This window comes from Chiloscyllium plagiosum, unplaced genomic scaffold (assembly GCF_037043375.1).
Source record: "Chiloscyllium plagiosum isolate Xiang-an unplaced genomic scaffold, Cpla_swu_hap1 HiC_scaffold_37, whole genome shotgun sequence".
Lineage (NCBI taxonomy): Eukaryota > Metazoa > Chordata > Chondrichthyes > Orectolobiformes > Hemiscylliidae > Chiloscyllium > Chiloscyllium plagiosum.
Window position 1 is genome coordinate 17,037,638 of NW_028270175.1, and position 16,497 is coordinate 17,054,134.

General features: G+C 41.4%; 1 protein-coding gene across 2 annotated transcripts in view; it reads left to right on the plus strand.

The window, feature by feature from the left end:
- Positions 1–1,054: 1,054 nt before the first annotated feature.
- LOC122540375 (putative glutamate receptor) overlaps positions 1,055–16,497 on the plus strand; it is a 38,182-nt gene continuing 22,739 nt past the window's right edge. The window contains exons 1-4 of one of the 2 annotated variants that reach the window (XM_043676015.2): positions 1,055–1,174; positions 3,542–3,618; positions 8,848–8,879; positions 15,777–15,839. In XM_043676015.2, the coding sequence (XP_043531950.1) occupies positions 3,552–3,618; positions 8,848–8,879; positions 15,777–15,839 (162 nt within the window). In that variant the 5' untranslated portion in view covers positions 1,055–1,174; positions 3,542–3,551. Of the gene's footprint in view, positions 1,175–1,239; positions 1,257–3,541; positions 3,619–8,847; positions 8,880–15,776; positions 15,840–16,497 lie in introns of those variants that run through there. The other variant, XM_087980396.1, reaches the window with a different exon arrangement.

Genomic DNA, 16,497 nt, shown 5'->3' on the forward strand with positions numbered 1-16,497 from the left:
TTCAGTGTTTGTAGTTGAGCCAATAGACATCAGTCACCATGCTGGGAAGGTGCAGGGGGACTTCCTACTCCTCTTCACAATAGCCTTTATGGGATCTTCACATGCAGCTGCAAGGGAAGATTAGGCCTTGGTTTTGTTTTATGATGAGAATGGACATGATAACGAGATACTGATATATGGCATGAGGTAACAGTGATATTGGAAGTCGTGTGGAAGAGACTAAGAACGAAAGATGGAAGGGATGAGAGATATACTTATTAAAAGGTACATATTATGTACAAAAATACAAACAAAAGAATTTGCTGAAACTTACCAGAGTCAGTCAGCAGTCACTCACAGGAAAGGGGAAACAATCAAAGGCCAAAATGACTGGAAGAGACAAGGTTAGCTATCTCTCCGATGTGTAGAGTAGAATCAAACTGCAAGCCTCATGGCAACACAAACTCAGATTAACAACCAGTCTGAGAGATGACATCTCCATCAGTAAAGCACCTGCTCTGTACAGTACTGACAGTCCAGATAAGGGGCTCAGATCTCTGAAGTAAAGCTTATTTGAACCCTCAACATTTTGGTACAAAGGTGAAAGTACTACCACCCAACATCAGGATACAGGCACATATAATATATAGATATCTCCTCCTCAATATGTTGTATAAACCAAATTCATATGGGGAACTTGTGAGTCATTCAGAAGAAATCATCTGTAGTTCTATTCTCTCCTAACTTGCTTGAATTTCTTGTGTTTCTTGAGCTTCTAACGTTGTCAGTGTCCCTCCGTTTTCCAATAAATCTTGCTGCTCAGTGACAAGGGGAGAATGCATGTAGTAATTGCACAGACACTCATCACTGCAATCTACTTTGTTTCTGTCTCAGAGAATGTAGCAGGCTGGTCATGCACTAGCCTTAGCAAAAGGGAAAACACAAAATTCGGTACATAGTATTCGTCAGTTTAGCTTTCTAGAGTTTGGTTAAATATCTACAAACAGCTCTCAAACGAATTTAGTATTCAAGGCTCCAAATGTCAACAACCTTTCAGTTGCTAAGGTTTCCTCAACTGGCTCCTCCTAGTCATTCTACACCCTCCCTCAGCTCCAAACACTCTTCATTTTTGTCTGACTTGAACCTAACTAAGCATAACTTGAACTGCCTACACCGAGAGAGAAAGGAGTGGAAAGTAAGTCTCAGTGCTGATGCTTGTATGAAATGTGTTGACTGAAATGAGGAACTCTACAGTTCTTTCTTTTTGACATCATATCGTAAGTTATTGTTGCTAATTATTGTTAATGATCTTGAGGGATCTATAGGAGCTGATCAGGATTATTTTTGTTTCTTTTTTAAAGTTTAGCTCACATAATAAAGAGATTCTCCCCCTCTCCCCCTCCCATTTCTCTCCCTCTCTCCTGGTTTTAATTATTATGCTGGAGTACAGGAGGATTGCAAGAGACCAAAGTCCACAATCTAAGCCTATTTCCCCTCTTCTACTTTAGTGCTTCTCGGCTCTCACTGAGAATTGGTGAACCAGTTTTGTAGTGGGGGGTTCTGGCTCCTAACTTGCATTCTGAAGCATTAATATCTGGATCTCTAGAGCTCTCAAAATAATTGAGATCATCAGCTCTCTTCTGTTTTTAAAGCTCTTAATCACACGTTTATTAACTGCAGCAGCAATTTTCTAATATGATCTGTGTAATTCAGGATTGGATGGCTGGTTTGTGATACAGACCCCAACGGTGCGGGTTCAATCCCCACACTGGCTAATGTTAACATAAAAATCCTTCCTTCTCAATCTCTCTCCTTATCTGAGTTATGGTGTCCCTCAAGTTCAACCAGCACCAGTCATGTCTCTCTAAAGAGCCCTCTGGGACTATGATGACTTAATTTACTTTACCACAAGATCATAAGTGCAGTTAATAGTGCTGGATTGCAGCAGGATAATGTATCCAAAGTTACATGTTGCAAAGTGGAAGCATTTAGTCTCATCTTGCCACTCTTGGTCCACACAATACACATGGTATCTAACGCAGTTTCGGAGGGAATGAGGTGAAAAGGCAAATGATCACCATGGGCAAAACTAACCTAACTACACGATTAGGTGCCGTGCTGATTTTGACATCCTCTCGGTTTTAATTTTCATTCTGGACAGGGGTGTGTTTTACATGCCCCCCCAGTGCCATGATTTTCCCAGCTGGAGGGTCAGGTTAAAATTGGCTCCTATTTGAATTTAGGATTAGTGGTTTCCTCTCAAAAAGGAAGATCAGCACATGATCTGGGATGAGCTCACGTCTGAGAAAGTTGAAATCACAAATCCACCCAAAGCTACAAAACTCTGGATATTGGGAAGTAGTGGAATTGATATTGCTAACACTTTGATGCAGCAGAAATTGGGACGAGGGGGCGCTATCAATAAACACAGTAAAGGAAGAACTTGCACTTAAACATCGCCTTTCAAGAGCTCAGGGCATACCAGTGCTTTTCACAGCCAATGATGTGCCTTGCGTATTGTTACACAGAGAAATACAGAAATCAAATTAAGTATAGCAAGGTTCCACAGGGGGAGTTGAAGAGAAATTTCTTCATGGATCAATTCACTGCCTGAAAGAGGAATGGAATTAATGGGATAGATTTGTCAAAGAGTCAATACATGTTTGACAGGTGGCTGGCCTGGCCTCTTCCTATGCTGCAAGATTCTATGAATCTTTAGGGTTTGGAGGGATATGGGCCAAATAGTAGCAACTAGGAATAGGTCTTTCCATGCTGAAGGGTCTTTCCATGCTGTATAACTCTATGTCTCTATGATCATTTGCTTTAGTGACAGTTATCAAGGGATTAATATTTCAAACATACCAGGAGAACACCCTGCTCCTATAGATTTCCTCCCACAGTCCAAAGATGTGCAGGTTAGGTGGATTGGCCTTGCTAAATTGCCCTACAGCATCCAGAGACGTGCATGCTAAGTAGATTAGCCATGGTAAATGTGGGGTTACGGATATAGGGTGGGCTGTGGCTCTGGGTGGGATGCTGTTCGGAGGGTTGGTGCAGACTCGATGGGCTGAATGGTCTGTATCTGCACTGTAGAGATCCTATGACTCTAGGTAAAGAGTGCAGATTTCTTTCCCTAAAGGGTGTTGACAAACGAGGACACAGAGTACCTGGCCTAGTGATGTAACAATTCCATCATTATATCCTAGACCTTGCTGTACTTGTGGCAGAGAATCTATATCGAGCAACTCGATCCAGAACAACCTATGTCATTTTCAGAAATGACTTCCCCAGTTGATATGACCGCAGAGCCTGAACTGTCCAAACATTTATAAATCAAACCCTATTTTACTCATGAAGGGTTTGAAATTCTCCTCCACAATTTGGGAATGAATTGGATGCTTTCAACGATGATGATTGGCAGTGGGTACAGCATTTGTCAATTACACCAATTCTTCATGTCAGTCTGAAAGTAAACAGGAGGGACTTTTCACCTGAAACAGAGCTGCTCGCTCTACTCTCTTGGATCAGAGCATCTTTTCCCATTGTATTTATCTCATTCCAGGTTGATCACGATGGAGAACGGTATGAAGTTATTTCTGTCTGTGACAGTGCTGCTGTCTTTGACCACCGCACGGACAGGTATGAATGTGAAATGTTGCAAATTTCAAACTGAAATCAAATCTGCCGAATTCAGTTCATAAACTGGCAGCAATGGTTAGCACTGCTGCCTCACAATGCCAGAGATCCAGGGTCAATTCCATCCTCGGGAAACTGTCTGTGTTGCACTTGCACATTCTGTGTGGGTTTTCCTCCCATAGTCCAAAGATGAGCAGGTTAGGCATGGGAAGCATTTTGGAATGGGGCTGATGGGTCTGGGTGGGATGCTCTTCAGAAGGTCTATGTGGACTCAATGGGTCAAATGGCCTGTAGAGTGGTAAATTCTTTGAAATAGAAGCACTTGCATGGCCTGTAGAGTGGTAAATTCTTTGAAATAGAAGCACTTGCATTTTTACAATGCCTTTGAAAATCTCAGAACACCATGAATAAAATATTTCTGAAGTGTACTCACTATTGATATAATGAAAGTGCAACATCAAACCCACCAAAAATAATCAGATTATGACCAGATAATCCACGTTTGGTCAGAACAGCAGAAAGAAGTTCACAACATTTCCACAAAATAGAGCTTTCAGATCTTTAAATATCAACTTGCGAAGGCAGATAGGGTCTCAGCTTTACTTCTCACCTGAGAGACAGTTCTTCTGACAGTGCAACACCCCATCAGCATTACACAAAAGGAACTGTCTGGGATTTATGCACAAGGTCTTTGGTGTAGAACACAAAAACTCAGCATTCTGACTCAAAGACGGCGTCACCAACCACTATCCTCAAAACATAATCACTGAAAACAGAATATCTGATCATTATCACTTTGCTATCTGTGGGAGCTTGTTGTGTACAATTTGACGACCAAATTTCTCACAACTCAAAAGAGACCACTTCAAAAATACTCAATTGGTTGTGAATGCTTTGAAGTTACCAAAGGCACAATATAAATGCAAGTTCCTTCTTTAAGGTGCCCTCAATTGTTCTTTGTGCATAAGGGGCCTAGTGATTGGGACTTTGTTGATCTTTCCAGACCTTGTGTGCAAATTGGCTGTCATGCAAAGTTTGGAGATTATTTAACTGTGATGATAAAGAGTCATCTAGGCTCAAAACATTAGCTTGCTCTCTCTCCAACCGGATGCTACCTGACCTGCTGTGATTTCCAGCATTTTCTTGTTCTCAGTCATTCAACTGTGATGCTTTCTGAGCAGAATAGGCTTCCCATGCAAAGGGTGCTGACAGCATATCAGCAGGCAATCATTAACCCTTGAAGCGGCATTCTCAAAGGAAAAATCAGTGCCTTTGGGAAAGGAGGAAGAGCAAGTTGGAAAATTTGTTTTAAAGAATGTAGCAAAGTCGTTTTGTTTTTTTTTTCACCTTACACTTGCAGCTTATCCCACTAAATAATTGTCACGTTCATCATCAATCTGAGCTTGGGCTCTTGTCACTGGGCAAACTTACATTTTCTATGTGACCAAACCAGACGCAGCCATCACACCCCCCTCGGGCGCTCTTGATCTTTCAGTCTATCTCTTTGAGTGAAATTAATGAAAGTATAGATGCCTCAGTGAGATCCTGGTCTCATATTCAGAGTCAGGCAGTGGTGAAGCAATTGAGAGCTGGGATTCTTTATTTAAAACAAGTCTTTTTTTTTTAAATGATTATTTTCAGAGTCCCAGCATGTTGGCTTCCTCTCTGCTCTTCATTCAATTGTAAGCTTCCTTTTTGGAATGGACTGAAAGGCCTCTCTTGTTTATTCTGGGTCGTTTTATCAGTTTTATTGTCAAGGCTTCAGAAGTGGAAGAGGAACAGAACGAGAGAGGGAGAGCTAGAGTGTGTGAAGAGTGCCACGGGGGACTCCTCGAACAAAACAAAAACACACAAGAAAGCGTTTAGGACAAGTTTTCCAGCCTCCCACAGAGTCGCAGGGCTGATAGTACCTCATTCACCTTCTAGTGGAGAAGATGTAGAGAGCTCAGGGACATTCCTCGGTCAGTGAAAGTTGTCGGTATATGGGGAACATTCCTCTTTAATGTAAAATAATGAGATGCATCTTCCTTTTTAGCACATTCTCAGAAGTTACAGTTCAAAATGGAATTATAGAAAATCTTGTAGGGGAATTTCATAGAATAAATTAAAAGAAACTGTTGAAAATTGGGGTGGGGGGGGGGGGGGAGGTGAAATGTAAAACTGAACATTTTTATCTAACAAAACAGCAAAAATGGCCACAACGTAGTCTGCAATCTCAGCCAGAAACCACCAGGCCCTGGGGAATGATACAAGTGAGTAGCTAACTAGGCAATGCAATAGTCAACCACATTGCTGTAGGTCTGGAGTCCATATGCAAACCGGATGAGGCTGACTGATATCCTTTTCTCAAGGACATTACTGAACCAGATATATATATTACAAACAATGAAAACAGTTTAATTGCAATCATTATAAAGTCTAGCTTTAATTCAAGATTTATTCATTTAATTCAAATTCTACTGGCTGCCATGATGGATTTAACCCAGTGTTCACACAGCATCAGCCCAGATTATTAGGCTAATCTACCATCACTTGGCTACTAACATGGCTTTATGTGGGTGTGGGGATCATCATAATGAATAAGGCCTCATGGCTGTAGGGGCAAGTTGGATGTACCAATGGGTCTTTTTACCAATTCCACATGTTCTTTTGCAATCAAGGTACACAGATTTAAGGGCATGTACAAAGGGTCCAGGTAGGGAGATCATGATAAATGTTTTTTTTTATGCAGCGAGTTGTCATGATCACAAATGTACTGCCTGAAAACATGTTGGAAGCAGATACGACTGTAACTTTCAAAAAGGAACTGGATGAAAAGGAGAAATAAATAAGATTATTCCAGATTATTTGGATAATGTTTTCCAAAGGTTGATCTTGATATGATGGGCCAAATGCACCCCTATGTGCTCTAAGTTTCAAAGCCACCAACCTTGTGATTTTATCAACTGGAACCTGACATTTCTTTTGGTTTTCCATTAAAACAAATCTGATTGCTCAGTCATAAGGATCAACAGGTTACAAATTTAATTCCCAGCCTGCACTGATTTCAGCTTAGCAGAGCAACAGAGCCCTACAATTGAGCTCACTGCCCCTTGAGCTGTGAATTATGTTGTGGGAGTAGCGAGAGGGTCAAGATTAGAAAAATTAACTGCAAGTTGTTAACCAGCGCTGCCTGTTGAAGTCAAAGAAGAAAATAATCTTGTGTGCTCCTGCTATATTTTACTACCTGTGCCAACATTGAGACATACAGCAAAGAAACAAACCCTTCCATCCAACTCATCCATGCTGACCAGATATCCTAAATAAATCTAGACCCATTTGCCAGCATTTGGTCCAGATCTCTCTAAACCCTTCCTATTCATATACCCATCCAGATGCCTTTTAAATGTTGCAGTTGTACCACTTCCTCTGGCAGCTCAGTCCATATACACACCACTCTCTGCAAGACAAAGTTGCTCCTTAGATCCCTTTTAAATCTTTCCCCTCTCACCTTAGATCTATACCCTCTAGTTTTGGACTGCTCCACCCTTGGGAACAGACCTTGTCTATTTACCCTATCTATAGCCCTCATGATTTTATAAACCTCTATAAGGTCACCCCTCAGCCTCCAATGCTCCAGGGAAAATAACCCCAGCCTATTCACCCTCTCCCTAGAACTCAAACCTGTCAAATCTAGCAAAATCCTTATAAATCTTTCAAGTTTCACAACATCCTTCCTACAGCAGGGAGACCAGAATTGCACACAGTATTCCAGAAGTGGCCTATTCAATGTTCTTTACAGCTGCAACATGACCTCCCAACTCCTATACTCAATGTGCATATCATTAAAGGCAAGCATACCACATGCCTTCTTCACTATCCTATCTACCTGGACTCCACTTTCAACAAACTATGAACCGGCACTAAAAGGTCACCCCAACACTCCCCAAGACATTACCGTTAAGTATATAAGTCCTGCTTTGATTTTCCTTTCCAAAATGCAGCACCTCACATTTATCTAAATAAGCTCGATCTGCCACTCCTCAGCCCACTGGCCCATGTGATCAAGATTCCATTGTACTCTGAGGTAACCTTTGCTGTTGGCTATCCCTCCAATTTTCATGTCATCTGCAAACTTACTCACCATATTTCCTATATTCACATCCAAATCATTTATATAAATGATGAAAAGCTGAAACCAACACACCGCTGGTTACAGGCCTCTAGTTTGAAAAGCAACTCTCCACCACCCTCTGTCTTCCACCTTTGAGCCAGTTCTGTATCCAAATGGCTAATTCTCTCTGTATTCCGTGTGATCTAACCTTGCTAATCAGTCTACCAAGAGGTCAAATGCCTTACCGAAGTCCATATTGATCACATTCACCACTCTGCCCTCATCAGTCCTCTTTGTTACTTCTTCAAAAAAACTCAATCAAGTTTGTGAGACATGATTTCCCATACACAAAGCCATGTTGACTATCCCTAATCAGTCCTTGCCTTTCCAAATACATGTGCACCCTGTCCCTTAGGATTCCCTCCAACAACTTGCCCATCACCAATGACACGCTCACCGGTCTATAGTTTCCTGGCTTTTCCTTACCACCTTTCTTAAATAGTGGCACCATGTTAGCCAACCTCCAGTCTCCCAGCACCTCGCCTGTGACCATCGATGATACAAATATCTCAGCAAAGGGCCCAGCAATGACTTCCCCAGCTTCCCACAGAGTTCTAGAGTACACCTGATCAGGTCCTGGGGACTTATCCACCTTTACGCATTTTAAGAAGTTCATCACCTCCTCCTTTGTAATATAAACATTTTTCAAGATGTCGCTGTTTATTTCCCAACAATCTCTGTCTTATATATTGTAAACTCTGGAGGTTTCAAAGCTAACCTTCTCACAGTTCCCTATGTCTGCTGCTCCTCTCACCCCAACACTGCATCACTCCTCAGTGGCAGCTAGTGAGCTTCGAGATTAAACTTGATAGCTATGTCCCTATAATCCTTTGGTTAATTTGCATTGCCTGCCTTTAGCCACATAAATGAAAAGAAGCAACTGGGATGAGGTATTACAGAGCAATGGATTTTCATAGAACTGCAGCTTGACCTGATTTTCAGCCTACGATGGTAAATGATGGCTTTTTGTGCTTTATGTCTATCAAATTAGGTACTTCAATTTTAAATTTTAAATAATGCTTTGGGCATTTTCGTCACTTTGATGCCAGTCTAAGTTTGGGTCCCTTTTCTGTTCGCAGGTGCTATGGAGAGTCAGGACAGCCTTCAAGAGGTCAGAATATTCTTGCAACACACACATAGCCTGTGGGGATATAACATGTTTAATATTCATGATAATATCATTCGGATTTGAATATATAGAGTTATTTGCTACATACTGCCTATATAATTTTCTAATGTAATTATTTCCTATAGATATTTCTGATACATATAAATATTCCTATATAGATAAATATTCACCATATTCATAAATATTTACAATGTAATTATTACCACTATATAATGCTCATTGTAGAAGTATTCTCTGTGTACAAATAGCTTATCTTATATACATTCTTTACATAAATAAACACTTTCTCTAGGAAGATATATTCCCTATTTATGTAAGTACTTATAAATGACTTGGACTTGGCATATTATCAATAACTGTAGATGACTCATAAAATGAAATGTAGTTAACTGGGGATTGAACTGTAAGTGATCTCAGGAGCACATAGTCAGATTTGCAGATAGATAGAAATGTGAAATTCAATGTGGAGAAATGCAAGATGATAAGTTTGGAGAGCACATGGCATGTATCACTGTAGGGTAAAAGTGTAAAAGGACAACAGCAGCAACTCTCATCAACTCAGAAGGATTCACAGCACAGCAGGAAGCCATACAGTCCTTTTTGCCTGCATTGGTCAACTAAGATCCAACTAATACTAATTCTGTTTTCCATTTTGGCACATAGCTTTGGAGGCTATAGCAACACAGTGAAAACATAAATACCCATGAGAGGCTTTGCCTCAACCACTCTTTCAGCTAATGAGTTCCAGACTCTCAATGAATAAAATTCTCCTCAATTCCCCACTTAGATTTCAACCACTTTCCTTAAATCTATGCCTCCTGCTTTGTGACCCCTCTACTAACGGAAACATTGTCTTCCTATTCTGCCTAACTATTGGGGAAGAAGTGACCTGTACAGGAAGGACAGATTGCGCCTAAATTGGAAGGGGATCAATATGCTGGCAGGGAGATTTGCGAGAGCTGCACAGGAGGATTTAAACTAGTAAGGTGGAGCGGGTGGCACCCAGGGAGATAGTGAAGAAAAAGATCAATCTGAGACTGGTGCAGTTGAGAACAGAAGTGAGTCAAATAGTCAGGGCAGGCAGGGACAAAGCAGGGAACAAGGTAGGGCTGATAAATTAAACTGCATTTATTTAATTGCAAGAGGCCTAACAGGGAAGGCAGATGACTTCAGGGCATGATTAGGAACATGGGACTGAGATATCATAGCAATTACGGAAACATGGCTCAGGGATGGGCAGGACTGGCAGCTTAATGTTCCAGGATACAAATGCTAAAGGAAGGATAAAAAGGGAGGCAGAGGAGGGGGAGTGGCGTTTTTGATAAGGGATAGCATTACAGCTGTGCTGAGGCTGGAACTGAGAAATAAGAAAAGGATAATCACCTTATTCGGATTGTATTATAGACCCCCTAATAGTCAGAGGGAAATTGAGAAACAAATTTGTAAGGAGATCTCAGTTATCTGTATGAATAATAGGGTGGTTATGATAAGGGATTTTAACTTTCCAAACATAGACTGGGTGTTAAGGGTTTAGATGGAGAGGAATTTGTTAAGTGTGTACAAGAAAATGTTCTGATTCAATCTGTGAATGTACCTACTACAGAAGGTATAAAATTTAACCTACTCTTGGGAAATAAGGCAGGACAGGTGACTGAGGTGTCAGTGGGGGAACACTTTGGGGCGAGCGACCATAATTCTATTAGTTGTAAAATAGTGATAGAAAAGGATAGACCAGATGTAAAAGTTCAAGTTCTAAATTGGAGAAAGGTCAATTTTGACAGTATTAGGCAAGAACTTTCAAAAGCTGATTGGGGGCAGATATTCGCAGGTAAAGGGACAGCTGGAAAAAGGGAAGCCTTCAGAAATGAGATAACAGGAATAGAGAAAGTATATTCCTGTTAGGGTGAAAGGGAAGGCTGGTAGGTATAGGGAATGCTGGATGACTAAAGAAATTGAGGGTTTGGTTAAGAAAAAGAAGGAAGCATATGTAAGGTATAGACAGAATAGATCGAGTGAATCTTTAGAAGAGTATAAAGGCAGTAGGAGTATACTTAAGAGGGAAATCAGGAGGGCAAAAAGGGGACATGAGATATCTTTGGCAAATATAGTTAAAAAGAATCCAAAGGGTTTTTACAAATACATTAAAGACAAAAGGGTAATTAGGGAGAAAATAGGGCCCCTCAAAGATCAGCAAGGCAGCCTTTGTGTGGAGCGGCAGAAAATGGGGGAGATACTAAATAAGTATTTTGCATCAGTCTTTACTATAGAAAAGGACATGGAAGATATAGAATGTAGGGAAATAGATGGTGACATCTTGAAAATTGTCCATATTGCAGAGGAGGAAGTGCTGGATGTCTTGAAATGCATAAAGGTGGATAAATCCCTAGGACCTGATCAGGTGTACCCTAGAACTCTGTGGGAGGCTAGAGAAGTGATTGCTGGGCCTCTTGCTGAGATATTTGTATCATCGATAGTCACAGTGAGGTGCCGGAAGACTGGAGGTTGGCTAACGTGGTGCCACTGTTTAAGAAGGGCGGTAAGGACAAGCCAGGGAACTATAGACCGGTGAGCCTGACCTCGGTGGTGGGCAAGTTGCTGGAGGGAATCCTGAGGGACAAGATGTATATGTATTTGGAAAGGCAAGGACTGATTCGGGATAGTCAACATGGCTTTGTGCGTGGGAAATCATGTCTCACGAACTTGATTGAGTTTTTTGAAGAAGTAACAAAGTGGATTGATGAGGGAAGAGCGGTGGACGTGATCTATATGGACTTCAGTAAGGCATTTGACGAGGTTCCCCATGAGAGACTGGCTAGCAAGGTTAGATCTCATGGAACACAGGGAGAACTGGTCATTTGGATAAGGAATTGGCTCAAAGGTAGAAGACAGAGGGTGGTGGTGGAGGGTTGGTTTGTGACCAGTGGAGTGCCACAAGGATCAGTGCTGGGTCCACTTATTTTTGACATTTATATAAATGATTTGGATGTGAGCATAAGAGGTATAGTTAGTAAGTTTGCAGATGATACCCAAATTGGAGGTGTAGTGGACAGCGAAGAAGGTTACCTCAGGATCTTGACCAGATGGGCCAACAGGCTGAGAAGTGGCAGATGGAGTTTAATTCAGATAAATGCGAGGTGCTGCATTTTGGGAAAGCAAATCTTAACAGGACTCATACACTTAATGGTAAGGTCCGAGGGAGTGTTGCTGAACAAAGAAACCTTGGAGTGGACGTTTACAGCTCCTTGAAAGTAGAGTTGCAGGTAGATAGGATAGTGAAGAAGGTGTTTGGTATGCTTTCCTTTATTGGTCAGAGTATTGAGTACAGGAGTTGGGAGGTCATGTTGCGGCTGTACAGAACATTGATTAGGCCACTATTGGAATATTGCATGCAATTCTGGTATCCTTCCTATCGGAAAGATGTTGTGAAACTTGAAAGGGTTCAGAAAAGATTTACAAGGATGTTGCCAGGGTTGGAGGATCTGAGCTACAGGGAGAGGCTGAACAGGCTGGGGCTGTTTTCCCTGGAGCGTCGGAGGCTGAGGGGTGACCTTATAGAGGTTTACAAAATCATGAGGGGCATGGATAGGATAAATAGACAAAGTCTTTTCCCTGGGGTCGGGGAGTCCAGAACTAGAGGGCATAGGTTTAGGGTGAGAGGGGAAAGATATAAAAGAGACCTAAGGGGCAACGTTTTTACACACAGAGGGTGGTGCATGTATGTAATGAGCTGTCAGAGGAAGTGGTGAAGGCTAGTACAGTTGCAACATTTATAACTCATCTGGATGGGTATATGAACAAGGAAGGGTTTGAAGGGACATGGACCGGGTGCTGGCAGGTGGAACTAGATTGGGTTGGGATATCTGGTTGACATAGATGAGTTAGACCGAAGGGCCTGTTTCTGTGCTGTACATCTCTATGACTCTGTGTCCCTCTATCAGAGGTAACCTCTATCAGGCCTCTCTCAACCTTTGTTACTCCAAGCAAAACAATTGCTGCCAATCCAATCTTTCATAATTCCTCAGACCCTCCAGCCCAGGCAGCATCCTGGGAAGTCTCCTTTGCAATCATGTAGTGACCAGAACTGAACATAGTACACCACCTGTGGTCCGACCAGCAATTTTTATGGTTCCAACATAACCTCCCTGCTCTTGTATTCTATCCCTCAACTAATAGAGGCAAGTATCCCAAATGTCTTTGCAACCATCTTATCCACTTTCCCTGCTATCTTCAGAGATCTATCGACATTCATATCAAGTTCCCTCTGATCTTCAGTATGTTCAAGGATAATAAAGTTCTCCTGTTATCCCTTGTTAGCCTACCCAAAGTGCATCACCTCACACTTTTCCAGGTTGAATTCCATTTTCCTCTGCTCTATCCATCTGTTCAGTTCATTGTTATCCCCCTCACTTTTCAAGCTGTTAAACCTGCTCGTACTTCTTTCCCTCTCTCAGTTGAATTCTTCCCAACTCCCCCACCTTGATCGCGACACATGCATCAACCTTTCCCTTGTCAAGACCAATTAAAGACTGTGCCCACACAGATTACCTCGATGGTCCCTACTCTTTCCCTAGTCCTTCGCTTGGTCTTTATGCATTCTTAAAGAACCTTTGGGTTTTCGTTTATTCCAGCTGTCAATGCTTTCTCTTGCATACTCTTGAATTTCCTTTTTAAGATCGCCATGCACTATTTATACTCTTCTGATGTATTAAGCCCTCAGTGTCTGCCATTAGCTTCACTTTTTATCTTAATCCTAACCTTTGCGTCTCTTGACTCTACCCTTTGTCTTTATGGGAACATATTTGCCCTCTATTCTCACTATTCCCTCTTTGAAAGTCTGCTCTGGCACAGTTTTATCTGCAAGTAACTGCACCCAGTCCACTTGGGCCAAACTGTATCTTATCTTGGCAAAATTAGCCTTTCCCCAGTTTAAAATATTTAATCCAGATCAATCCTTAGCCTTTTCTATAATTATTCCAATTCTAACAACCACTACCTCCACAATGTTCCCCACTAACACACTATTCACCTGCCCAAGCTTCTTTATGAATATTAGGCACATAACAACCCCTTCCTTGTGGGACTTTCTACAGACTGCCGAAAAAATTATCTCCTGGATGCAATTTAAGAATTGTGTTCCCTCTCTACCTTGCATCCTCAAACTATCCCAGTTAATAATTAGGTGGTTAAAATCCCCTACTGGTGCTATCTTATTATTCTTACACTTCTCTGAAATTTCATTAAGTACTCAATTCTCATCTCTCTCTGAGCTACTTGTAAATCTATAGAATGTACTCAACAGTGCACTTACCTCTTTAGTGTTTTTTTGCTTTCACTCATATGGTCTCATTTAACAATCCCTCCAAGATATATCCCTCCTCACTGTTATAATTGGTTCCTTGACTAATATTACAACACCCCTCCTTTTCCATGCTCCTCTCTGCCTCACCTGAACACTTTATAACAGCATTGAGCTGGTAAACCTGCCCAGCTAGCAGCCAAGTCTCACTGATATCTAGGATATCATACTCCCATATGCCTGTCTGTGCCCCTCAGCTTATCTGTCTTACTGCTCAGTCTCTTTGCATTAAAATGTATCCCATCTGGCCCTGTTAAACCTGCTTCTTACTGTCTTCCAGACACACATACATGAACTTTAACTCCTAATTCCATTTCAGCTTGTCTCCCCTCTGAACTACCTGTCAGGGTCCCATCCTCCAGCCACTCTAGTCTAAATCCACCTGAACAAAATGAGTAAATCTCCCCACCAGGATGATGGTTCCCATTATTGTTTAGATGTAAGATATAATCCTTTCACCGTGTAGAGATTCACGGTGCCTCAGGAAGCTAAAGCCCTCCCTCCTGAACCATCTTTCCAACCATGCATTCATCTGCTCTATCCTCTATTTGTATACTTACAATTGTGAGTATCTGGAGCTTACTATCTTTGAAGTCCTGCTTTGTAGTTCCCTAGTTAACTCCCAAAAGTCTGGTTGCAGTCTTCATTTTTTTATGCCCTCGATCCCAATATGGACCGTGGTCTCTGACTGCTCAACTTCCCCTTTCAGAATGCCTTGTAGCCATTCCATTATATTCTTGCAGGAGCTTATAGAGAGAGGGAGAGGAATAAAATCACAAAGGGATTGGAAAACAAGATTGAGAATGTTAGATCAAGGTGTTTGTGGACTGTATTTCGATGCAGGTCAGTGAGTGCATGTATTTGATGGGTGAAATGATCTGGTGCATTTAAGGTATAAGCGACATGACAACTTAGCAATGCTAAACTTACACAACTTATTAGCTGGGCCACAAGTAGAATATCATGCCCAGTTCTAGGACATCTCAGTTGAGGAACAATTTGGGGAAAATCTAAGGTTGATCACAATCCCATTAATGTGGAGGAGCTGATGTTGGACTGGGGTGGACAGAGTTAAAAATCACACAACACCAGGTTATAGTCCAACAGGTTTATAGCCCAATAGATAGCTGATGAAGGAGCAATGCTCTGAAAGCCAGCACTTCCAAATAAACCTGTTGGACTATAACCTGGTGTTGTGTGATTTTTAGCTTTGACAATCTCATTGAGAAGAGAGTGCCAGAGAAGTAGAATTCTTCAACTCATTTCCCACATAGCAGAACAACAAGTTCAGGGAAATTACCCATGTTCTCCTTCAACCAAGAAAGGAAGAAATCCCAATGTTGAGAACTTCAATGATTGAGACTCAAACTCATAAAAATTAAATCTCCCCATGGCTAAATGCTCCTATCTGTCCACATGCCCAGAAAAAACGAGCAATATTGATATGTTCTTCAAGATCATTCAGAGAAGGATCCTCCTTGCTAATCTGGCCAATAACATGGTTTTGTTTTCTTATCTTTCAGCTGATGCAGATCAGAGAAAAGAGAGAGCTTTCAAATCAGACATTGAGAGTCACTACCATTCTGGTAATGTTACCTTTTGTTACATGGGTAGCACAATCACAATAATCACAACAATGCATTCAATTTCCAGCACCAAACAGGAACTTTTCCCACCAGATTTATACATCATCCTTTTCCATAGCAGTTATGTTTAAGAAGAACAAAACTACAGTCAGTATCAAAGACCGAGCATCAATATAGGTTAGAAACTAGCCTTCTATTTCTGGGTTCAAATCCATTGCAAGATTATTGGACGATAACCTATTCAACCTAAGTAAGGCTCCTGTGTAAAATTGTTTTGACCAGCTCTTAATTGTCATAATCTAACAGCACCAACATGCTCTGAAATCCACAGTCTAGCTTGTACAAGTCAGAAGGTAGACAGATATGGGGAAATGGAATGAACTTAATGTTAAATGAGGAGAATTTTCATCAGAAATTTGGGCAAAACAGACCGAAAGATACTTCAGGAGACAAACAGAGAAATGATTTGGAGGTGCTGGTGTTGGTCTGGGGTGTACAAAGTTAAAAATCACACACCAGGTTATAGTCCAACTGGTTTATTTAGAAGCACTAGCTTTCAGAGTGCTGCTCCTCACAACCACCTGATGAAGGAGCAGCGCTCTGAAAGCTAGTGTGTCCAAATAAACCTGTTGGACTATAACCTGGCAATCTGTGATTT